The following is a 27,436-nucleotide window of genomic DNA, read 5'->3' as shown; positions in this document are numbered from 1 at the left end:
TTACATCTCAATTTTGACCGGATCCAGCGTTTGATTAGTTATATTATTGTTCTTCATTTCCTCTTCGGGGTTGATTTTCGTTGGGATAGTCGTCCCCGTTGTAACGGCAAACTTCATTATGTTTCCTAGAACATTTAAAAAATACTTACGACCTAGATAACTTCATCAGAATAAAATAGTATACGTCTTTTACCAAATGAAATGCGACATATTTCGTTACAATTGGCTGAGAAACATCCAGACATAATAATGAAATTCACATTAACATTTATAATATTATTAAGGGCTCTGCATTTCGCTTGCAGTGCAAGGCATTAAGTTTTGCAATTAATTTTTAATGATCACTTGCAATGTACCTATTATGCTGCCTCGGGAGCTTAATATACGTTAAAATTTTGATCTGCTTCTTTTGCAGCGGTATATTCGGTCTTTCTCCTAATGGACTCTTCTGATGGGAATAACATATTATTATTACCACATTCTATAGAATTTTGTGATCTCTAAAATATATTATTATTATTATAGTATAAAACAAAGTTGCTGTTTTTGTTTGTTTATTTCTTCGCTTACTTTTTCTAAACTATGCAACGAATTTTGGTACATTTTTCACATACACGGAAAACCATATGAAGCAAGATCGGTACTAGTTAGTAATAAAGAGAAAAAAAATAGAATCCAATACCTCTAAAGTGGAAGATAATGCTGCCAACAGTACCCATACTGGCAAACACCAAAAGGATCCATTTAAGCACATTGACTATACGCACGGGCAAGAATAACTGGTTTTTTAACATGCTCACAAACGTTTTGTTTAAGGCTAGACCCTATAAAGAAAGGATGAATTAAAGAAAATAATAAGAGCTGTATTGTAAACCAATATTTAGTTAGATGGAGCGATAGCCACAATCTTGTTGGAAATTAATGGATGACGAGACTTAAGAATATTCCTTATATGTACTTCTGACTTATAGAGCCTAAGTATACTATACTTGTCTAGAAGGATCTACATTTACAAAGACTACCAATAGACTGCCATCTATTGAGAAGATCAGTTGATTCTGGATGGTTAAATCATGATGATGTATGTACAAAGCATGCAAATAGTTTAATTAGCGGAAATACAATAACGAAATTTCCGAAACCCCTGGAATGATGTAACTGTAAATAGGATTAAAAGTATCCTAGTTATTGATTTTATTATTCAGGATATGATCAAACACAAAATTAGACAGTTTAAGAAGTCTAGCCGCTTAGCACACTGGCTTAGTCTAGGCTCGATTACTCGAACGATAGACTTATAATCGTAGTATAATTTATGCTTACTCTAACACTACATGGCACTGTGAGAATTGTTGCAGTATATTATTATTATTATTATATAGTAATAAAATGCTGTCCAGCGGTTTAAGTTCAATTGATTAATGTCATTATCCCAATCAAACAAGTGGTGATTTTGATCAATCTTTCTTTAGGCGAATAGATCAATAAATTAGGTACGAAAGTTATAGTTTTACCTCTTCAAGCCAAAATAGTGGAGCTATTGTATCGGGAAGGTTTTTACACAACTCTATTTTTTCATTTTTCATTAACTGAATGTTGAACTGAATCCGCTGTTTTGCAACCAACGGTGTTCCAGATACCTGAATATTAACAATATTCATATTAGTTGAGAAAGAAATGCTTAATATTTATATAAATTATAACATACTCGTAATTTCATTTTATTTACATTACTATAATTGACACAAAAATGTACCTTTTGTATACATAAGTAAAATGGTAAGTAAAATACCTACAAATTCAAATAATTTAAATTGAAATATATCAATAAACAATGAGAAATTGTAATTTTATTCATTCGTTATTTATTGAAATATTACCCTAAGAGAGTTTTGGAATTGCACATTATTTGAAATTAATAAAATATTAGTATAGTAAATTTAAATGCAAAATATTTTTACAGAATACGTTAAAAATTATCAGTTACCATTACAACATCAGTATAATATAGGTACTCACCGTTTCAAAATCAATAGCAATAGCATGTGCTTCCGGGTCCGGGTTAAGACCCACTACATTTTTTAATAATTGGGGGTCACTGTCAAGGAAATGCGGCATTGAAGCATACATTGGGGCTCCTATACACTTTGTTAGGTCCATAAGTCCTTTTAGAGGACATTTGTCTGGTGCCTCGCACATGCAATTTAATTCTGGATCATTTGCAAAGTCCCCAATGTTGGCGGTGTAGTGATTTGTCGGGATTGATTTGTATGATGTCTTCTTTACAAACCAGGGTCTGAATGGCCTAAAAAATATAGTATCAAAGTATATTAATGTAAATACATGTAATAATACATGTATTTACATTAATATATACATAAATGTACTCAGTTAAAACCTGCTAAAAAGTATGTTCGACAGTCTAGCTAGAACTTACGTTTAAGATGCGGATGTGCCTTGTTGTCGAGTAAGATTTTATTTAAAAATATAACATGGCTGACACCAAAGCCTGCGTAAAAATCTGACTATCTAATCTATTTCACAGAATAAAATAAAAACAAAATGTATGTAGGTACCTGCATAAATCTCCTGAAAAAGTCATCAAGCGATCTTTCTCAGTTAAGAAGGGAGGAAAGATGGTGCCGTCAGTGCCTTCGTATTCATTACAGGAGTCTCTCCAGATATCTAACTGTGGCTTGTCATCAATAGCTGTGACCTTGCCAACATCCATCACATTTCGTATGCCTCTTTTTACAGTCACTACATGCCGATCAACGGTTGCATTGCGCTAAAGAAAAATAGACAATTTAATTTAATATTCATAAACGAGTATCAAATGCATTTAGCTAACGAAATTTTTTTATTGGTTTGGTTTGGTTCTACGCTAATGGTATAAGCTGACCAAGTACTAGTAGATGGTGATGGCCTAAATATGATGACTGCCAGGACAGCTAGTCCATATGAAGAATTACCTAATTACAATTATGTTCAGAGTTGCTAGTAAAATAAATAAATCATAAATGCCGTGATGTCACAATCAGTGACAAGTACGACCACCATAAGTTTTCAGTCATTGTTGCTAGTTTCTATTCTTTTTACGCGGGATATTTGTGGTCCCTTCAGCTGACGTGAGTACAATGAGGTTCTAAATATAATTCTGGATTGTACAGATTTAGGGAATAAGCATTAAGGAAATTAAAAAAATACAGGTTAAGGTTTCCGATTTTAATATAGTGTTAGGATCATTTATTATTACGATTAATATTATTCCAAATATTACCTTTCCAAATATAGAAAATCTAAACTGATTGTTGGGTTCAAAGATTAAACTATCACCGCCTTCTTTCTTTATCACAGTACACACTGCCTTTGGTGCAAATTCTGTTCTTGCACAATTGATTATCGTGCCTCTAAACAAAATATCTAGAACTTTTACCCTCATGAACATATCAGGAGGATTGTCGAAGATACCGTTGATGGCTTTCCCAACCATATTAAGCATGGATGGTTTCTCCCGGGCTGCTATTGTGGCAATTCCCTACAACAAAGATTTAATATAAGTAACTATTATTATGGAGGTCCCCCATCGGAGATTACCGAAGACTGTTATAAACACCTGTATATTTTAGCTTATAACTGTGTTATAATTAATTGTGGTCAAAGAAATATCATATTTAGTTAGGCATTTACATTTAGAGAAGGATATGTCACCACGCAATACGATAGGATAGAGATCAAGAACGAGAGTATCTGTATTCAAATAGTATAAAGTAAAATAGCTCTTTTTCCATTTGTCAGTTTTCCATGAGACGAATGTTTGCTCTATAGCAAATGTTCCTATGAACATCAGAACTCATAAAAAATGCTATCATATACATCAGTAACATGTGGCTTTCGTTTGAAATGAATTGCAACTTCTGAGAACTAAGATGCCATGCCTCGGCGTCTTGTAATTTTATATCTTTATTTATAAGTTCAAACAGTCTAGAAAAATAAATTAACAAATTGTACTATGTACTACAGTCTGAGCGTTGAATGTGTATTTTTCCGTCTTCCTTTTATAGCATTACAGTAATATAAAAACTTGCCAGTGAATATACATGGGGCCACACTAAAATTTCTTCACCAGTCAATCCTGGACCAGAAAGGTCAGGTCGGAAGATAAATTTATCCAACTTCTTGTAAGTGATTGTATCATCTTCTTCATGATCTTCAACTTCTACTTTTTCTTTCCATTCCCTGTGTTATAAGAATGTAAATATTTATTAATGTATATTAAAATAAAATGAATTTTAAAAGAGGACATTTTTTTAAAATTAACATAGGGGACCATAAAAAAAAATTAACAATAAATGTTCTTTGTGTATGTGAACATAATTTGAATAATATTGAAACTCTAAATTCTGTAGCTAATTAAAATATTGTAATTTTAATTAAAATGACAAACAAGGAGACGGCCTGCCTGACAGTATGTGGCAACCATAACCCGTATACGTACAACAACACTACACACTTAATATTAGCTTGTCATCCTATTGATATCCCTCATGCGTTACCATTCAGAAAAACTAGTGCCATGAGTCACTGCGATATCTTAATCTTCAACCGAAATACAGCTTACAAAGCAAGCTGCATATGGCTGAAATAATAATAATAAACCCGGCCAATCCACACAGCGCCAACTAGTCCCAAGCTAAAGAGAGCTTGTGTTATAGGTGCTAGTCGACTGATAAAATACTTTGATTAAATTTTTTTATAAATTCATAAATAATTTACTTAGAAAACATGCAGACCCATACTTATTTTCATTATCCATAATTATACTTATGAATACTAAGTTAGTACCTTGTGAGGAATCAAGCTAGCTAACAAACTGTCGAACTAACAAACAAAAACCATCGAAACCGTCAATTAATAGATGAGGCAGATGTGTCCAAGCACAAATGTATAAGGTTTCAGTAAAATGTGTAGAAGATTTAGCTGGCTCAAGAAGGATTTCATGGTTTGAATACAATAAGAGAATTAAGTAGGGAGCATAGAAAACAATAATTTTACAATGTCCTAGCAAACAGAGTAGGCCGTAAATTATATATTCTATTTTAAAAAGTTACTTTTGCGTGTAGTTTTCTTAGGGTTCAGCCAACAACGTATTATTAAGTATTCTATAGTACAAGTCTTCCGACGTTTTTATTTCTTAGTCTGTATGTTTTTTACACAGGCTAATATGTACCAGTCATGATTTATTATTTATATGACAGATAAATGAGTAGTCGTTTTGCAAAACATGTCGTCGTAAATTACAGGTTTGTATCAAGGTGACACAGTAAAGATGTTCGGCCTATTGTAAAGTATAACAATAGAAAAGAATCTTATTGAGACAGATTTAACGCAAACCTATACCGATATTAAAAAGAATAGCTTTTCCATGTCAAGAATGTCACCTGAAAGATCAAAGTAAAAACACATCGATGCCAGAGAACGCAAATGGAAAATTAAATCCTATACTAAGCTCAGTCGGCTTGCCGTCGTGGATATAATAGGCTTAACCCTTCTCTTTTGCAAAGAGAACTCAGCATAATGACCGTAGCGAGGATCTGTAATGGGCTGTTATGCTAATGATAATGGCAAATTTTGAAGTACATTTTTCTCAGAGATTAAACTCATCAATAAATTAAAGTCAAAGTATATGTGGAGGTACTTAATTTGTAAAATGGTGTTGTGTATGAAGATGGAAATGTCGTATTGTATGAGCTAATGCATGAGGATATAATTATGCCACATAGCCGAGAATTCACCATTCATGTTGACATACAGAGTACAGATTAGGCGTAAAAAATATATCAAATTGAAAACAGTAGAAGACTCATAAATCTGGACCCTTTCGCCAAGAAACATAGTGGAAATCTGAAGAAAAATTTGGTACTTTTTATATTAACCTAATAACGTCGCTGCGCCATTTGTATGAGGAATAAACAAAATATTTTCAACAAACTACAATTTTCCACTTATGGGATCTGTTCAGATTTTTCTATTCTATTACTGACATTCAACTAGGGATAACAATAATAATAATTTTGGATAAACTTACTCAAAATAATAAGGTCCGATTTCTTTAACGATCGGGATGGCTCCATTATGAACTTCCTCAGCGTTAGTATAGTTAAAAACATACACTTTGAAGTCAAGAGCGAAAGGTACTTTTTCCCACATCTTGCGAACATCCGTTCACAACGATTTCTGTTGTATTACAATGAAAACTTCTATTACCGACATTCACCTAGGGATAACAACATAATAATTTTGGATAAACTTACTCAAAATAATAAGGTCCGATTTCTTTAACGATCGGGATGGCTCCATTATGAACTTCCTCAGCGTTAGTATAGTTAAAAACATACACTTTGAAGTCAAGAGCGAAAGGTACTTTTTCCCACATCTTGCGAACATCCGTTTTCTTTGACAACGCCATTTCCTGTTGTATTACAATGAAAACTTTGTTTACTCCTGCTATTGTGAATTTCAATTCCAATATTATTGACAAAAGAAATTTCTCAATTCGGCTATAGTTGATTGTGCGTTGTACAAAGAGACTATCTCTGGACTATGAGACTAGTGGAAACAAATATTATCCATTCACCTTGATGTTACAAGTACATGAAATTATAGACAATTCTGAATCTAATTTATATTCATGTTTAATTTTATTCATTAATATATTTTTATAATATGATTTTTATTCAACAAAAATGTATAAATTTATAAACTAGCGAACAGTTCGGTTTCGCACGGGTGCATTAAATATTTGATAATACATAATCGGTGAAGTGAACTAAAAACTACATTAAAATCCATTGGCTGGTTTAAAAGATTTAAGCATACAGACACAACAGCAACTTTGTTTTATAGTATTTAAAAGTATATTTTGTATATAATTAATTCCATCTATGGATCTTCGACATGTAGTGAAAATGAAATGAAACAAAAATACTAATGCATTTTCATTGGTATCTCTCGTTAAGGGCATAATTTGTAAATATCTTACCGTATCTTCTTAGACTACTGGTATATATTAAAAGTGGGGTTTTAACCCGTTGCGAGTAAGGTAAAACATATATACATACCATATAGATAAAACATTTTCCTAAGTGGCTTGAAATCTCTATAATTATTAACTTTTCTTTGTACATTTATGATAGGTTGTAAAAGAAGCGGCACTGCATGAATAAGTAGTTTTTTTACGTTAACCATATGAAAAGTCTCACGGTAATGAAGTTCATGAAACAATTTAATATTTAAAACGCTACTCGTCTTCGATGAGCTGATTTGTAACTGATTAAATTTATATTAAGGTAAGATATTCCTAAACCATATCACATCGTGTCGAAACTTTGATATTCATCCATAAACCAAAACTACATATATAATAGTCAATATTTTTTATGTTTGTGGCCTCGGATTTTTTTTCTAGGTGATCAGATTTTTAAGGTTCTATTTTTTATTTGAAGGTATTGTCGCTTCTTACTTGGTACCATTTAATTTAATTAATAAACTCATCAGTAGTTCTTGAATTATCCTTAAATGTATTTGAATAAAAAATTCTCGTGACCATTTTTCATTTGCGCTATTTCGATTATATGCGTTATATTTTGCTCTATGAAAATAGTCTATTGGCCAGTAGTAGAAAGAATTATCAGTATCAGCTTTATTAAGTCAAGAATATGAATATAACTTTCAAAATGAATATCGTTTGTTAGTTTAAAGTTTAAATAAATAATCTGTTTGTGTAGTTCCATCATAAAGCTACTACACAAACAGATAACAGGAAGTTGTGGTAGTTTATTATGACATATAAATTTATTTACCTTCTTTAATTGACCTTTTAATAGTGTAGGAAAGAGGAACCATCCAAATATTATAGCGAATATCGCAGTCCCAACCGATCCAATTAATAATTTTAAATGCTTCGGCACGTTCATTTTTAAATATCTGTAAGAAGATTAAAAAAAAATGATATTAAAGAAGAGTAAATGTAGACATACTTATTATTTTTATATGACTGGAATAGTAAATACCCCAAAGTTTTAGTAAAGTATAGTATTGTATTTTTTAATCATTGGAATGGCAAACAATGGCTCACCTGACGGAAACTGTTATAGGCAATACATCAAGTTACGTATGCACACGTGCAACGGCTCAGATGAGAGCCTACATGCGTATAATAAAGTTAATCTTACATTATCACATTATGTAAGTAAATATAATGTATACCACTCCTAAGTACTAATACCTATCTGTTATTCTGCAATTTTATTGCCTAATCTCCCTATTCAACTAAAATAAGTTAAACAACGCAAAAGACTTTTATAAAGTCTATGTTTAGACTAAACCTAAAAATGGCGAAATTATTTATATCCAATCAATATAGTAGTATGTAATATTATATTATCTGTGATAGTAGTAATCATTACAGCTTGTATACGAATTATCATAATTGAGAAGAAATTGATGAAGAGCGAGTAGTAGACTGGAAAAAATAGGTTGAAGTATGTAATATTATGTTATCTGTGGTTGAAGTAAGAAACTTTAAATCTTCAAAATTAAATAACAATTGCATCTAAATATTTGTATATTTTGATACAGTGCAATAGTAGTCTGCATTCCATTTGATTATTTATTATTAAATAAAATACCTAAATTTTATAAATTATGTTTTATGCTATGAATTCAGAACGGTTATAGATTAGAAGTGTTTTATTTGTCTGAATGTTTGTTCATTGTACCTAATGCAATCCAAATATCAAGCAACACCGCTCGACCAACAGAGGACAAAACCGAAGTCCCGAGTAAACCAAAATCTTGTCTAATTCTAATGCGATATATAAACGTACTACGAGTTCTAATTAATAAATTATAAATCGTACATTGGTCATTGATTATAGGAAAGTAGATTATTGCTTAATAAAATATGCAGGAACTTTTTAATTACGTACTAATCGTAAAGGTCAATCATTATTGGTTATCGCTAATTATTAAGTAATAACATATGTCCATAGTACCTTTAATTAACTTAATTACCAGTGGTGATACACTGGGGGAGTGAAGGGGGCAGCCCGCTCTAGATAGTTTTTTTTGTGGGCGGCAAGATTAATATTTAATGAATAATAATGTTATTTTTTAACCTAAGTTATCAGTTTATGTAGGTCAATCATTATTACTTAATATGATGTAATGATTCAATATCCTGGTCTTGATTACATTAATTATGAATGGCGTAGCTTTACGGCATCGGTAAGGGCAGCGCTTTTAAAATATTAAATTATTAAATATTTTAAAATAAAAATTAATTAATTTTTGATTGATATTAGACAATCTAGATAAATATTCGGCATTTATTCATCTTTATTCTCAAAAAGCTACTCGCTCCGGCTTCGCACAGGTGTACATGTATTATATATAGAAACAGCGCTTTGTTTTACGCTTATGTAATTATTGCTAAGTTAAGAGCCCAATAGAATAGATATATTTTGTGGGCGGCAAAAATGACTGAATTTATATTATTCATTACTTGAATTGGCACCTGTTTCAATTAATGAATTATAAAATTCCTAAATTTTGTTACTAGTAACTATTTTATTTTCTATCATAAAGTTGATAGTAAAAAAAAGTTGATGGTGAATTAGTCGTTACAACTCTGCAATTTAAATTATTACAATATATATGCTTCCAAATTTCTTCGACGATTATTCATTAACAGTTTGTTGGAATGGTATTGTTATAAAATGAATTAAAGGATTCTGTATTCTGTGCTCTGTATAGATCAGAGCATTTTGGATTTATACAACTGACTCATTAGTCAGTTCTATAAATCTAAAATACTTTGATCTATTTTGTATTTTATCAATTTCTCTGGTGGTTCAAACCTACGGTACGTGCCTACTGGAGATTATGTCTTTAAATATTTATAATATTGTGAATCCATTCAATGGAATCAATACATTCAAAGAAGAGTGTGGCTGTTCACACGATTGCAAAATGCAAATGCAAAGGGTTGGTAGCCATGACCGAGCACTGGTTCACTAACTACCCAGTACGAGTATAATTAATAGAGTTATTACTTTGATGGAAATATTCAATAATAGTCCTATTATGGATAACAATGACAGCTTTATTTCTGTTCTAACCTTTTGTTTGTAATTACACTCTATTGCAATTCTTCATAGAGTTGATTTTTAGAATTTATGAAGCCAATTTAATTTATTCATTTGCCCAATTGAGATATATGCAATTTCATCTATGATTAATTAACATGAACATATATTTCACTACTACTCAACGGATCTTACAGATAAGTTATTATGAAGATAAATGGGACGCTAAAGTGGATGATTAAAAATCATTTTTAAAAAATAATTATATTTAAAAACTATATTTAAAAGTTAAACTAAAAAACTAATTACAATTAAAGGGCGATATTTTTTTAATCTCTTCAGTTTATATAATTATTAGATGAGTTATATAAGTAGATGGTCTTTAATGTTATAATTATATTCCGAATTTGAGCTAGTAGCGATATTTCCATTTAGATCATAAATCGTTTCCGATATATTGAAAGAGGCTGTTGGTGTAAAAATGGTCTCTGTATGGTTACAAGGCAATGTATTCAGACGGAGTGTGTACTAGGTAATCCGTCCAAATTGTCGAACGCACTGCAAGGGTATTCTAGATACATACAATAATAAAATTGTGCAAACATTTTTGTTTAATAATAATGTATGAAACGTCCCGTTAATTTTAACTTTTTTAATTCAATATAAATTTGCTCGCTATGAAATTTTTAACGGAATGGTTTTGTTTTTAATTAAATATTTCATTTAATATTGATATGCTTTTCTCAATACAAAAGCAATATACATAGCTGAGTATCTATTTTGTAATTACATTAATTTTAGAAATAAGACCTTTGAGATTACTTTGTAAATTTTACCTTGTTTTGCAAACTGTTATAGTTCTAAAGGATGGAATAATAATGGGATTATTGCGTACAAAAGTACATAATTAGGAAAGTGACTTGCATAAAAAACCAATTCTTAATAGGTTGTTTTACAATCAAAGCAAGATCAACTAAAAAAAGGGATTTTTATAAAGAGTAAGTAATCGATATTTAAAGCTAATGATTTATAACTATGTATTTACCTACGGGAATTTAATTAATTTAATGTTTTCGTCGTCCGGGACAATCGTTTCGACTTCATTAGGGTTAGCTAGTTGTGTACATAACTTGTAGTCCTGAACTAATCTGGTGAATAAAAACAAGGAGAGATTGAGAGAGGAGAGAGAGATAATATCAGAAAATGATAAAATTCAGATATAAGTGACCTATTAAACAATGGTAAAGTAGATAATAGTTTCCCTGTTTTAATTGTTTCTCTAGATTGCTATAACATTATTTTTTATAACTTTATAATTTAAAATTAATAGGTAATATTCGATTAGATCGATCATTATTAAAATGATATTTTTTTATAATAATAATTATAACAACACCTAGGATAACAGATACATCACCATCTGATCCAAAGTGAAGTAAAGCTTGTGTTATGGTACTAAATGATAGATATATTTAATTATTATTATTTTTAATAAATAAAATCTGACCGATATAAACAACTCATGAATGTAAATGTGCCAGATATCGAACCTGTTACTATCAAAATTAAAGCGGTGTGCTATATCATTATACCACCTAACCGTCGGTAAACCTAACTATATCGCTATTTAGCATTTCTTTAATAATTAACGAATACAAAAAAATAAATTGGTAGTTTCCGAATTATCAGTTATATTATTCCTTTAATCAAGAATGAAATTTTTGTAAATTATTAATATTGTTTCATAATATTTAAGATATAGTACGATTCTAGAAAGTCAATACATACGTGTCTGCGGTAGTGTTTCGTTAACGAAGACGGTTAGTAGAATAGTTGTCTACTATTGCAATGCCTTAATCTATGGGCGGAGTAAGTACAGGCGGAAGCAGAAGCAATTCATTATTGTACTCGAGTATTTTTATTTTTATCAGTATTATTTTTTATTATTTTTTATTGTTATATACAGCTTTATAAATATTATAAAATCATTTAAATTATTTATAATAATATAATTTTATCTTTATTAATGTTGCTCTATTAGCGACTATTTTATTTATTATTTATGCTTCTTTGTAGCAGTCGGGAGATGGAAGGTAATGAGCTAGTTGTAGCTATTTACATATGTATAATATATTTTTTTAATTATTAATGTATGAGAGATCTTTATATAAGAAGTGTATTTAGAAAAGGGGATGCGATCCAGAGAGATATCTTTCCACTAAAATCTTTAATTATTAAAAACAACAATATTGCTAACATTAATACTAGGTTTAAATAAAAACTTGCTATTCCTAAGTATCGCCTAGAAAAAGTCAATGGATCTTTTTTGAGAATGGGTATAAAAAATTACTTGGTTGGAAGAAGCATTCCTGGTGGTCACGACTTGTCCAGCCTTGAGGAATCGATAAAGAAGAAAGATAAAAATTTACAATAATATACCAAAGGATATACTGTAATAACCTATAAATAAATTCAAAACATCTGTTAAATCATATTTTCTGAGTAAAGCTTATTCCTAGTCTGTATTCAATAAACGATTACTTGAATGAAGAGCGGCTATAGCAATAGTTGTTTATGCACTGGATTTTCATTTAGTGTTAGACATAGCCAACTGTATAAGTAAACAAGTAAAACAATCGCTTATTTTTAAACAAACAAATAATTTAGGTGAGTTTCTTGCCAGTTCTACTGAAATTGAATCTGTATACCGAATTGGACTGTAGGGGAAAAATTATACTACAAAAATATTTATGTTCATAAGCGGCTAAAATCTTCTATTTGAATAACTGATTTTTGATTTGATAAGGTTGTTATTTTTAAAGAACAAATGCCGGTGTAAGTTACTCTGTATTATAGCCACTTATGTAAATCAAATACTACGTCTAAATCAAATAGAAAAAAAATTAAGGAAGTAATAGTGTTCTATTCTTATAATTTTACTTTAAATAAACTATAGATATATATGAAATGCAATGTATACTTTACCCACATAGCTTGCCATTATTCAGTAGCTAATAAAAAACTTAAACATGTGAAATTAGTCTAAATGAAAAGGAAACTTGTTATTCTATTGAAATGTATGACTGTACCAGACCCGCCTTACTCTATGATCATACCACGTATATACCACTCATACGTCATAGTGATCGGAAAGGGAATTAATATAGACCGTTTCTTGTAATAATGATTTTTTTAATAAGCAATAATAACACACTGATTCTCAATAGTAAACTTCTTTAATATAGGTAAATATTAATTTGCGATAACCTTGCAGCTTTTCTAATCAGACGACGTCAAAGAAAAATATCTTTAGTCTCAATTTAACTTCGTTTTAAATAAGTTTTATATAAAACTAGCTGTGCCCGCGACTTCGTCAGTGAGTTATGGTGATCAAATAAAAAAATTATAATAATCTAACCCAAAGAAAAAAGTTTCATCGTTCCAGCTTTGACGAATTTTCATGCAAATTTTGATCCGCTTTTTTATTTTACCCCTTAAGGGTAACATTTCTACAAACTTTGAATGTCATCTTAATTTGTATTAAATCAATAGGCTAAAAATAAGTTTCAAGCTTCGAGCTTTAAAAATTACGATATTTCCATACAAAGTTTCACCTCCCCTTCTAACCTTTTCTTCGCATTAAAAAGTAGCGTATACCTTTCCCTCCCTCTCTCAGGGTCTAGACTATCTGTGTACATCTGTGTAAATTTAATTTTAATTGATTTAGTAGTTTTTGCGTGAAAGGGAAACAGACAGACAAAGTAACTTTCGTATTTATAATATTAGTAAGGACTGGTAAGGATAAGGATTATACAAAAAAAATTGGCGGCCTATCTGATGGAAAGGAAGAGATGACTGTACATCTCCTATACACAGAGTAATAGAGATAGAGTAATGTGTTACTTTTTTCTGAGGAATAAATTATTATACCCGAGTATGTCATCATATCATCCTAAACAACGCAACATAGCTTGTGAAGAAAGCTGTTTAGCAGCTTAGGATTGAAATAAGTGGAAAAGATCTGTTACTTATGGCTTTACCACACTTTTTTATAATCGATTCAGTATTCTTTGAGTTTTCAAAAAAAAAATCTAACTAATTGCCTACATAATAATAAGAAATTATTTACCAAATGATATTGACATGATTTATTTCGACACCCCCTAATAATCAGTCATGAATACTAAATCTTTCAGCTTTCAAACTACATACATTACTTCTAGTAAATTAAAGGGGTTGTTTATGAAAGTTACTTTTAGAGGTTATTTAGCTGATGTGTCTATTCTAAAAGATATATCTATTTGTTAAATTCCTTTAATAATATACCTAACTTAAAGCAATTTGTAGTAGGTACATTACTTATATTATATCTACATTCCCTCTGACTTATTACTAATCAACCATTGGCTGTCTCTGAGTAGGATATTTTTAAAATCTGCAGTAAGAAATTACTTAAGTAACCTTTAGCCGTTTCTGTGTGCGGCACTCAGAATTTGGTTTCTGTTTCTTGTTAATATTTTCAAAGTAATATTTTAATGATGTACAAGGAAATAAACGACTACGATTAACAAGAAACGAGACGAGCCACTTGATATGGACGACAACTTGATTAAATTGGCGACTTAATAGTAGCCAATTTAATAAAAAATAAACATTATTACCAACCTCAAGTTATCATTTGACACCTATAATACCAGTCATACTTTGCCATACCTGACTTCCAGAGGACTAAAATGTCATGATTCTTATCCTGTAATTTCACTGCTTTGTCTCTCCCTTCAACTGAAAAACATTTTTGTTAAACAACCAAAACTTGTGAACAACCAAGTTGGTGGCTGAAACAGGTACCCATGCAAAGACAATGGACAAAGTTTATTTCCGTTGTTATTGTATTTAATACTTACTAAATACTGGACTAAGGTTGAGTATTATTTTATTTATTTCAGGCTCCTAATGGCCCCATATTACAAATACCTTATAGACTAACATACATTTGAAACAATAATATTAAAATTCTGTAACGCCGATATAAAAGCCCCTTGGGGCAGTAGTCCTCCTTCATCAAGGTTGGCAGCACGTTAGTGAGTTCCCACCTAGTAAAACTTTGGAAACGTGGTATCACGGGCATGACATGATAATGTAATGTTCATGGAGCTGGTTGCGTAGATTGACGATGGTTGGCACTTAGCATCACTTGCCATCATCATATTTATATAAAAAAATCCGTGACAGATATGAATAAATTTGAAAGGCGAGTTTGGTTTTTAACATTTGATATTTTATTGTAGCAGAACACAAAATATAGACATAGCAAAAAATAATTACACAAAAGTAGGCTATATTCGAACAGAGATAGGGGTTCAAAATATTTACTTCTTTAGACATATATGATATTTTTATGGTAATTAAGACAAATAAGTAATATAAAATATAATACTATTACTACAGGTTCTATTACTCATACTACTAATAAGAATTATTCTCTACACATTTATAATTAAATTGTTATAATATAAAGTAAATAGTAGACATTAAATTAATTGTAACAGATGGTCATTAAAAAGTAAATTACACCACTAATTTAAATTTCTATAATTAATACAATTAATAAAATATATATTTCCCTCATTTATGACCTCATTTCAATGTAAAGTGATTTATCTTGTGATCTACAGCCATGAATATATTCTCCACTGAACAAGGCGTTTCTGAAAATAAAAAAGTTACGCTAAAAATAAGAAAGTATTTTGTAATCGTACAATAATAATAGATTATTACTATTATTATTCGTTCTGGGTAATTTACACAACGCTATCTATTCCCTAGCAAAGCAGAACTTGTATTATGGGCTCTAGACAACTGATAGGTATAGTTAAAAATATATATATTTTGTAAATACATAATTAATATACATATAAAACACCCAGACCTGCAAAGACCAGAATCTGCAAACATCAGCAGTAAAGCGTAGTATAATATTTACCTACTAGTATTTTTACGTGCAAATAATATATATAATTTTGTTTGAATAACGAAAGTGACACAGGATTATTTGTTACAGAATTCGGGACATTATATTTTCTGTGTTAAATTTTAGCTGTCACTTTGTATAATATTACAAATATATTGTCTTGTATAAAACACAATTTTTATCACGTGCAAATAATTAAAAAGATATCTATTCATTTCTATCTTTTTTATTAAATAAGATAGAATAAATAGAAAGATTTTAAGGCGCCAAGACGTAACATACAAATAAACTAAGAATCACAATTTTAATGCTAATAAACGAGTATGTTTAATTGTCACGTTTAAACGGCTGAACGGGTATTAATGTAATTTGGTGTGTAGATAGTATTTATTCCAAAAGTATAGACAATCTTTTATGTAAAACAAATCATTGGAAACAGCTAGCAGATTCTTGTAATATAGGCAAGAAAACAAATTGAATTAAGTAGTAACAGTAATTATGGTTTAATATTATATATTTCAGATATTAATACTCATCTGTAGAGCCTTACCTATATCCACCCATTGATCGTCATAGCCAGCTTCCAGCCGAGCTTCTCTAACGGCCTCTCGAAATGCGTGAACTATAACGACTGCTAAACAGAATGACGGTTCACCGGTAGCTGAAATTAATAATAAAAAATGGTACTTAAATACATTTAATTTTGCAAGTACATATGTATAATATGTATATACATAAAACATCCAGGGTAATCAACGATAAATAATCGAAGTTCTGAAAACAAATATATGAATCGTGCAAGGAATTGAACCAGCGACCATCGCAAGTAAGACCGACTACTAAGCCGTTAGGCTACCAAGTCGTCAATTGCCAAAATTGTCGCCATTCATACTAATATTATAAAAGTGAAAGCATGTCTGTTTGATCCCTTTTCATGAATAAATACTGAATTAATATTGCCTAGTTTAAAAGAGATGCTTCTATGTTATCGATATAAATCATAACCAACCTATGAGTAATAGCCCAGAGGCTTACAAAATATATCCTGCCAAGGTAATACAAGCTCGACGTACCAATTTCATAGACTTTATTTATTACCTTTTGACTGTAATACGCCAAATTCGTTTTTAGCATTTCTTCTAAAATAAACTCTGAAGTCAGCAGGTATATCTTTAATTCCAGGAGGTTTGTATGTCCATGTCCGATCAGTTAATATTCTCCCAGTATTGGGGTCGGTAACAATTTTCTCAGATGTCCAGTACCCAAGTCCCATAATAAATGCTCCTTCAATCTGTAATTTAATAAAACAAGATAAAGAAAGCTTGGCTGGCTACTTTAGTAGTATCGGCTTTGCATAGAAGACGATCTAAATTAGAGCTAAATTTGGAGAAACTTAGCAAAGATTTATCCTAACGTACGAGTGCCTACATATTAATAAATAACGTTTAAGATTATTACTGTTAACATAAAGACATTTTTATTAATTAATTAAAACAAGATATTTAAATATTATATTTAATTTATGCAGTAAATATAAATGACCAAATGTGTTTTATTATAATAATTACCTGACCAACATCGATTTGAGGACTTAAACTTCTTCCAGTATCTTCGAGTAAGTCAGCCCTTAGAACATCGTGGTTTCCAGTTAATATATCAACTTCTACCTCTAAGGCAATCACGCCATATATATCGTATGGTTTTACACCACTAGAAGTTGTATACAAATAAGATGCTTGTAAATCAACATCAGAATTGTGTGCTTCTCTAATAAGCTCTTCCCACGTATACTTTCCTAATTTCTGTTTGATCGGCTCTAGCCTTTGTAATAATATTTCACACGCTTTCATTGTTGCATAAGCTACGCATTCGCTACCAATGCTAGCCCCAGTTGATGTACAATTTGGAGATGTAACGCTGGACGATGGCTTCACACTAATTTTCTCTAAAGCTGCTCCAAGTACATAAGCACAAACTTGAGCTACTTTTGTGTTTATACCTTGACCTATTTCTGTGCCTCCATGAGTTATTACAATCGAACCATCTGCATGATATATTGATATCAAAGAATTAAACGGTCCAAGGTAGAACAAATCATAAGTCATTGGGATTAACTTCATAGCACGTTTTCTCCATCTATTATTATCGTTGAATTCTTTTATTTCTTTCAATCTGTTATCGTAATCCGCATCTTTCTTTAATTGTTCTATTAATCCTGGTATGGGGTTGTCTTCTTGCGCCATATTTAACATTCTAACTTCCAGTGGGTCTTTTTTAAGGTTAAAAGCTATTCTTTCCATTATATATTCTATCATTGCAACTCCTTCAGTAGATGCTATATATAACAAAAGATTTTATTAATTAAGTATAATTATTAGGTATTTATATATATATAGAGTATATATACCTGGTGCCCTACACCATGTATTTGATGGTGTGTCTGTAGCGACACTATTAGCTTCAATGTACCATCGACGAGTATCATAGCAATTCAGAAAGTGATTCAAGGTTACAGAAGCTGTGGTCTCATTGGAAGAACAACCATTGTTTTGGTAAAATGTGTTCTTAAGATATTGTATTACACCTTCTTTATTTACTCCAACCTAAAAACATTATACATGTATCCAATGAAAATACTAGTTAAATATGGTAGACATGCCAATAGTATCTTAGATGTTATTTCCATTTAAAGTTAAAAAATAAATATAGTTTATGTATTGTTATCTGTTTTGATTTATTTATAAATTATATTTAGAATAAAGCTACTATAACAAACACTAAAAGCTATAAAGCTGTGTTGTGAACGATTAAAATATAAATTTATCCAACTGCTTTAATAAAAAGGAAAGTACAATTTATATTTTAAAATAAATAAAAATCATTCAACTTTAATACTAAAGTTATTTGTATTTAGTAAATACGACTATTGAAAATTAAAGATAGCGTCAGCAAAGTAATAAGCATAATCAAATATATGATAGCATACAATATTAACAGTTAATGATTGTAAAGTTACCTCAAAGTTATTGCTGGTTGGTAATCGTTTACCACATATCTTTACATTTAATTCCAAGGGCAAGATAAATCGGCAAGTTTTGCCTTGTAGATGAGATGCTAAAGCTGCAGCGCAAGCAATTTGACTTGCGCGAGATATCTTGGCACCATAACCTCCACCAACGCGACGTACAATAACATTAATGCTGTAATTAAATTTTGTTTAATTAATAAATATCGTAAAAAACGGACTAAATAAAAAAAATGGCGACAACAATTATAAGTACTATATATAAGGTACTTAGGAAAAATGACAAAATATTACCTATTTGCATTAACTTTCAAACATCGAGCTATTGCAACATTGACAATGTCAAGCCATTGTGTCGACGAGTACACCTCCATGCCGTCTTCTGTTGGTTTTGCAACACAAGTCTGTGGTTCCATAGTATAATGGAACTGACTTCCTAACATCAAATTTCCGTAAATTACACATTTTACATCATTTCCATTATCCGTTGGTTCCACAGTTCTATTATTTTTTACTCTCATATCTTTTTGTGGCGAATTCAAAACATCTTCTATTGTTAGTAATGGTTTGTCTTTGCTTATATTTTCATACTTAATTTTTACAAGTAGCGCAGCTTTGTTAGCTGTTTTATCTCTATCAGCTACTATAATGCCAGCAGGTTGTCCATAAAATTTGACTTCTTTGGCACAAAGAATCTCTTCATCTTCAATTATCAGTGGAGGATATAAGGGAGGACTAAAACTGTTCTCCCCTGGAATGTCTTTAGCTGTGTAGAATGCTATTACACCAGGCATTTTCTGTGTAGAAATTATATAAAACTTGTAAAGTTATCGTTAAATCTATGTTCAATATAAAAATATAATATATATGATAAATATACATAATATATATATATATTATAAAAGGGAATTATTAGTAACATTGAATCAAAATTGATTGGTAATTACATAATTTATATACTGTTGCACTGCGGGTATACAATTTGCCACTACTTATTTATTTATTAATTATTATACTGTAAAATACTTACTAATGCTTCTGTCGCATCAAATCCTTTAATAACAGTTCCAGGTTTAACATCAGCAGTAACAAAGGCAGCAAACACTTCATCAGTTTCTGTCGGTAGATCATTAGCAAAGGTTGCTTCTCCTGAGCATTGTGCCATTGATTCTAACTTAGGCACAGGTTGATTTAATGGCCATACAGATTTATCTGTATCAAAAATCTCTACTCCTTTTGAAGTGTTGCGTTTGATGGCTTCACCCCCAGAACGATATTTGGGGTTCAGTTTATTATCGGGACATGTACTTAAGATTCCCTAAAAGTAATTTATGCTTATACAATAAAAAATTTAAAAAATAAATAAGATCCTTAAACATACGTATACATACTGTAATAATATACTAAAACAAGTGACTAATTACTTTGTCACTGTAATTAGTCGCTTGCATGTTGCCATCTAATGTGAATGGATTAGAAATGTGAAATGGTCTTCTTGGATTTCAATAATTAAAACTCAAATTCCGAAATAATAATTAATAATAAATTTTAATTAATTAATAATAATAAATTAATTTAAAATATATAAGTATATGCGCGATAAGCTTTTAAAACCACCACAAAAGCGAAACAGTATTTAATAATTGTGCTTGTTATTTGTAGAGATTTCCTTTATATAATGATTGACACATTAAAAGCAAAAAATTAACAGCATAACATAACCTACATTAAAACTATTATGCAATGGATATTTAATATCAATTAAAATACCTAGTTAATGATGGTGTAATCTTATATTAGTATGTAAAGTCATATAATATATCAACATTTTGAGTCACAATTTTTGTTACAGAACTACACCGAAACGGCTTTCCTGATTTTTATGAAAATTTGTTAGGTCTAAAAATAGGTTGTAGCTAATTTTTTATACCCCTAGGTGGTAAATGTGGTATTAACCAGAAATAATTTATATTTTAAAATCTCTGCCGGTGTGATTATTTACCTTATAATATAAAGCCAAAGCTAACATTTTTCTGTACGCAGCCGATGGCTCAGGGGGTGCTTCTTCAGGATGTATCTCTTCGCTTAATGATTTGAGTACCAGTTGTAGTGTTTCATCCGTATATGGATCTTTGTTTGTTAATAGGTTTTCTGTTTTGGTTGCGTGTATAAATTTTTCTGAAATGCTACCATAGACAATTGTGGCTTTGTCCAGAATAGTTGAACCTTTTTTAAATTTGAATAAAAACCCAGCATTGACTACAGCATGTGCATTTTGGGATCGAGGCATTATCTGAAATATTAAAATATTATCACAATACCCTATAAGAACTTTGTATAAACTCAAACATATGAAAGCGCATTAGCACATGATCACAAAATTAATTAGTAAGTTATGAAAATATAAGTGTTGTAATTAAGTAAGGGATAAGGGATTCTATAAGGTTTTTTTTTATAATATCCTACGAGTAAATTAAGCTTCAAGTTCGTTTTTAATATACTTTGTTAAAACGAGACATACGTCATCACGAAAACAGCTCTGAGGACATTACATATATGACGACGCTAATGCATTTCACTTTTTTCCTAGAAAGAATTAATTTAATAAAAGGCGCCGGCCAATGCTCGGCGGGCTAGTTACTAATCCATAATATAATATAATATACCCTAAAGAAATATGTAACATATACGAGTGGATATCAAATACTTGTTACTGCATGCGATTTATCGGCTTGGATTATACGAGTATGTATTTGTAGGTAAAAATAATACAAAATGGAATTAATACTGTATTGTTATTAAAAGTATATTGAACAATTCTGTACCTTATAAGTTTTAACTTTACAATAACTGGATAATGGCGGCAGTTCTATATTTACAATGATATGTCTCTTCATGTTTATTTTCAGGAAATCAGGAAAAGTAATTTTTTTAGAGTTATTAACGTTGTCAGCTGAAATATAAGAAACAATATACAAATAACATGACGTAGTCCCAAACTAAACAGAGCTTGTACTAGAGTCGTAAACGACTGATTAACCTACTTGAATCTATGTATTTTATGCGAACACATAAATAACTGCAATAAACTTACGATACGTAATAAACTTAGATAAGTATTTATAAAAACCAAAATACCAATTGAATTAAACAAGTATACAACTTACCGACTGTTATTATTCCCCCAACTGTTTCAAAAAGCAAAAACAAATCCGATTGAAAATCATTATTTTCATATTTCATATATAAATTCCCTCCAATTGTACCTATCTACAATTAAGAAGAAAATATTATAAAATTAGACATACTTCGAATATAATCTTAAAACAAATTATAATAATATCAATCAAAATATGTTTTATTTTATTGTTTACGTTTAATATTGATGAAAATTCTATTTCGTTTTATAATAATAATTTTCAGAGGAGCAACTTTCCTGCCCTCTCTGGACACTATCAGGATCTCGGAATTGTAAAGCGACAATGTAAAGTTTCAGGTTTGTATAAATGCGGCGATTTCCATCCAATGGATCAGCGTCTTTGCCATTTTAGTTAGGTATACGTCACACAATAATAAAAGTTCTTACATTTCTAACAGGAATATGTGCAACCAGATCCATATGTTCATGAAACTGTTTTAAATATGCAAAATCTTCATTTTCGGCGGATATTTTAAGAAAGAGTTCCATCATTTCCGACAAAGGTACTCCGGCGCCTATTATCAAGTTTTGATCAATCGTATAGCCCTTCAATTCGGCTACGTTGAATATGTCTATGACATTGCGAGGATATTCAGTAACGTGGAAAACTCCTGTAAATATATAAAACTTACATAATATGATAAAAAAAATTAAGACTCGTGTATTAACTTTGTCAGTATGAATATTAAAAGAGGATATTACAAAGGCATGATATGATAGTCATCAGGACGATAGTAAATACGAAGAAAGACGATAACCGTGATCATAAGAATAAAATCGTAAAATAAAATATAGATTCGCGGATTCTGAATAATAAACTAATTTTTCTTACAAACACCTACTTTAAAAATAACATATGTCCGTTCTCGTTGTACAATCTATATGATAGATTGTACAACGTTCTTCTTCTTCTAGGCTTACTTGAACTTACTACCGCTTACGTGAAACTATTACATTTTATATAGTAAGTTAACAACCATCTGCATTCCGAATGAGTGGTAGAATCAAAATATGACTATTCAAAAGTGCTTGTAATGAGTTTATTTGAATAAAGATTATTTCTATTTCTATTTCTATTTCTATAAAACTCGATTTAAAAAATATTCCCCCCAGTTGGTATAAAAATAATATGGCTGGGCAGAAATGTTACAAGACTGTTTAAAATGATGTCTATTATATAAAATAATAATAAAAAAATACGTATAATTAATGATTGTGTTTATTTATCTACCGTAACATCGTTATGATGTAACAACTATACAGCCCCAATTGGGGGGTAAGATGTTACAATCGACTTGTTTAGTTAAATTTCCCATCGTGAAAAAATTACATACATTTTAATAATTTTTCAGTCATATTTTAATAGCTAAATAGACATACTAACTTTGCAAGTAATCCAATGTATAATTTGTTTCATAGCTTTTGTCATATTAACATTTATCTAAAAATTGTAACAATGTGCATCCCCTACATACTTATATGTCGTTATATAATATTGCTGAAATAATATGTTGATACCTAAATTTTTACACTAATCACTTTCTTTTGAAACAAGTATAAAAACCAGTACCGTATTTATTTAAGGAAGTTAGTACCTATATTAATTTACTGATAAGCATTTTAACTAATTAATTAGACATGAAAATTTGTAAAGACTTGTTAGTTAATTATTCGTACACAGTACAAAGGATTACAACGGAATTTCTGTATTGTATCGTAAATTAATTGAGCGGAGCACGAAGCGCCGAGTGATCTTTGAGATGTGATTTGCACTCTTTGTGACGATACGCCTCCAAAACGGCTTGACAGATCGATAACAAAATTTCATCGAATATTGAACTTCGGACCACCATCGTTTACACTAAAAAAAATCCGATTGGTCAAGGTCGTGATTTTAATTTTTATAATTTTTATCGCACTCCGCTCAACATTTGTCAATCCGTCTTAATTTGATTGGATTTTATTTAATTTGGTTAAAAAAAATCAATTCAACGTATGACAACGTTTTTTAATATGTATTTTATTTTCTGAATTAGCCAATTATGTGCATTGATTTTGACTTGACGCGCTTACATAAATTCGGAAATTGATTAGATATTCGATTACCACATGTACTAACCTTGTCCTGTATTTCCAGCTATTAATTTATAATCATCTAATGACATAACTTTGAATACATCCTGCAAGTTATATGTTTTGTACCATTTGTGTGTCCCGCAATCGACAACAATCATTTTAGTGCTACCTTTTTCAAGAATACACCATTCGTCATCTTTATTTGAGGAGAAAGAATGTCCTTTATTTTTATGTGGACACTGTTGTTTGCAATGAACGCCACATGACTTCAAATTTGACAAATCTTCTAAATCAATAATTTTAGCCTTAAGACTTTCGTCGACGTCTGTCGCGAAACTTTTGAAAGCATCAGCTATAGGCCTGTATCCTGTACATCTACACATGTTACTTGCGAATGAGTTCTCAATTTCTGTCATATTTAGTTTCTTATTTTTGCTCTCGTAGACGCTGTGAATAAAAATGACTTTAAATGCATAGGCAGTACCGATTTTTATTTTCGCCTACCCTCTAATGGATTGAAGCTGAAAATCAATGTTTTGTTCTATGAACTATTTTGGGCACACATACACTGGGCCATTTTGTAGTACCTACTGCTGATTACACATAATGACACAAACTTGTCTAGTATGTTCATGTTATGGCGCACTATATATTGCCCATATTTATAAAAGTGTAATTGTGCGTAGTAGTGTAAATTATTTAGTAGTCAATTAGAACTAAAATTATAACTAACTTATCGAGGTAAACTTTGTCCCAAGGCGTCAAGAATACCTTTCTCTCGTCCATTTCTGCTACGAATCAAAGCTTTGTAAGCTGTTTCTTTTAAAAACAAGTTATATAGACAATTACCTTAGTTCACAGGAAGGGTCTAAGGTACTACACGTTCTATGGGCAACGATTACCTGCTATTTTCCACAAGTAGGCAGTCAGTTTATTTGCATTTCTAATGACATAAATAAATATAAAACTTATCTTTATTACCTATACATATTCATAACCCATCCAGGAGTACAATATCCGCATTGGGTTCCATGAAAATTAGCCAACCTACTTTGTATTTCATGGTATCCTATAGTCCGATTCCCGATCCCTTCAACTGTAATCACATCCCAACCATGGCATGACAGTACTGACACTAAACACTGAAATGAGTTAATAACAATAATTTTATTAATTATAATTATTGCTGAACACTTTGTTTTTACTATTTTTTAACATTTTATTTACACACTCATATTGAAAATATTAATATTTTAGAAATTACTGTTATGGCAAAGTACTTTATTTATTGTTCACGTATTTATTAGACGTAAACACCAATAGAAATATATCCGGATATTTTGTTAAAAAAAATGGATTATTAGGAATTTTTTAGTAAATAACAGTTTACTTTCAGCTTAAAATAATAACTACTATCTATATGTCGTTCAAAAATCAAGGAATGAACTATATTCACTAGTAACTAGGTCCAGGTACAGACAAGTGATTGTAATTTTATAAATCCATTCTCCCTCCTTATAATATTAATGTAGAAGTGTATTTGTTATAATAAGCATACATATTGCTTGACGCCCTAGGTGGCGTTGCGGTTTAGCACACCGTTGCTTCCGATGGTCGCGGGTTCGTTTCCTCGCGCGGTGCAGACATTTTTATTCATGAATATCATTGTATGTATCGGTCTGAGTGTATTTTATATATATTATGTGTGTATTTACAAAAAAAAACTAAGTATTTATATCAGTTGTCTAGTAAGTACCCTTAACACAAGCTCTGTTTACCTTGCGATTAAATGGCGCTGTGTTAATTGTCCGGGGTTACTATTATTAGTTAAATTGTTCATATTAAATTATATTTTACTTACAGAATTGACAGAGAAGAGTTTCAATTCGTTGGTTGGTGGTAACGAAGCACATACAGCGACCACGCAAGCGCCGCAACCACCCTCATGACACATTGCCTTGGTGCCTTTCAGATCAGCCACATTTCTTATATACTCGTTCAGTGACACATCTGGACCATACTTGCCATCAACTATAGAAAAAAAATCATAAATTTTAACAGTCTTTTATTTATTAAAACATTAAAAATAAAACTAGCTTAAGTTAGCTCTTAAATATTAGCTACCTGTGAGTGAAAGTCGTAATTGGTTTATCCATTTTATCGTTAGTTACATCGTTTCAGAGTTTAACAAAAATAAAGAGATAAACTAAAATAAAAATATATTTTTGTCGTATTTGTACCCTTATAGGTACTTTCATGCATTTAGTAAAAATCTATTATTGTTAATTTAAATTACAAATAGACACTTATATTTTATTTATTGCATACATTTGTGCTCACTGTTTCAAAAGTCCTTCCATATCCAGTGAAATAACAGGCTATGGAGACATAACAATTTCAGTCTCAGGAATAGCAACGTAGAACATCTGTCCTCAACCGTAGCCGTCAGTTACTCTAGCCGCATAAGATATCCATGTCTCATAAAAACTGAAAAAAATCTTAAGAGATAAAGAAATCTGACCTTCGTATCGTTTCCCATTAATTTTGAAGATTATCTTCGCCATTTTATTATCGCAGTATTCCCTGAAAAGTGACAAAAAATATTTTTTTAAAGATTTCTAACTTAACGTGCACAACTCCCCATTCGCGGGCTGCTGATATATCGTCTTTTTTGCACGGGTCACTGTTCATAAGCCGCCATCTTATGCTTCACTACTATTAACAGGTAAGTTATATAGGTATATTATATATTTTACTAGCTGTACCCGCGACTTCGTCCGAGTGGAATTTAACTTTATTTTTCTAAAATAAAAGTAGCCTAAGTTACTCCTTATTACATCAGCTACCTGCCAATAAAAGTCCCGTCAAAATCGGTCCAGACATTATTATAGATTATTAGACATAATTATAGGTTATTATAGTTTGGTCCCGCAAACTGACAGACAGACAGACAAAAATTGTAAAAAATGTTATTTTGGTGTATGAATCGTATTTATACTCATATTCATGTAGTAAAA

At 30.6% G+C, this 27,436-nt stretch overlaps 1 protein-coding gene across 1 annotated transcript; it reads right to left on the bottom strand.

The window, feature by feature from the left end:
* Positions 1–26,983, bottom strand: LOC131855138 (uncharacterized). Its single transcript, XM_059206386.1, is given in 25 exon segments — positions 1–125; positions 683–824; positions 1,515–1,640; positions 2,020–2,305; positions 2,577–2,788; positions 3,281–3,538; positions 4,089–4,239; positions 6,315–6,472; positions 7,863–8,038; positions 15,785–15,856; positions 16,670–16,780; positions 17,218–17,410; positions 17,688–18,454; positions 18,527–18,722; positions 19,136–19,319; positions 19,439–19,941; positions 20,175–20,462; positions 21,147–21,437; positions 21,970–22,097; positions 22,312–22,414; positions 22,731–22,954; positions 24,463–24,866; positions 25,401–25,561; positions 26,290–26,450; positions 26,941–26,983. Coding segments are annotated over 25 exon segments (5,463 nt in total).
* Positions 26,984–27,436: the final 453 nt, after the last annotated feature.

Source organism: Achroia grisella, unplaced genomic scaffold (genome assembly GCF_030625045.1).
Source record: "Achroia grisella isolate CSIRO2021 unplaced genomic scaffold, CSIRO_AGI_Agris_v1 utg1062, whole genome shotgun sequence".
NCBI lineage: Eukaryota > Metazoa > Arthropoda > Insecta > Lepidoptera > Pyralidae > Achroia > Achroia grisella.
This window is presented reverse-complemented; position numbering and strand designations above follow the sequence as displayed.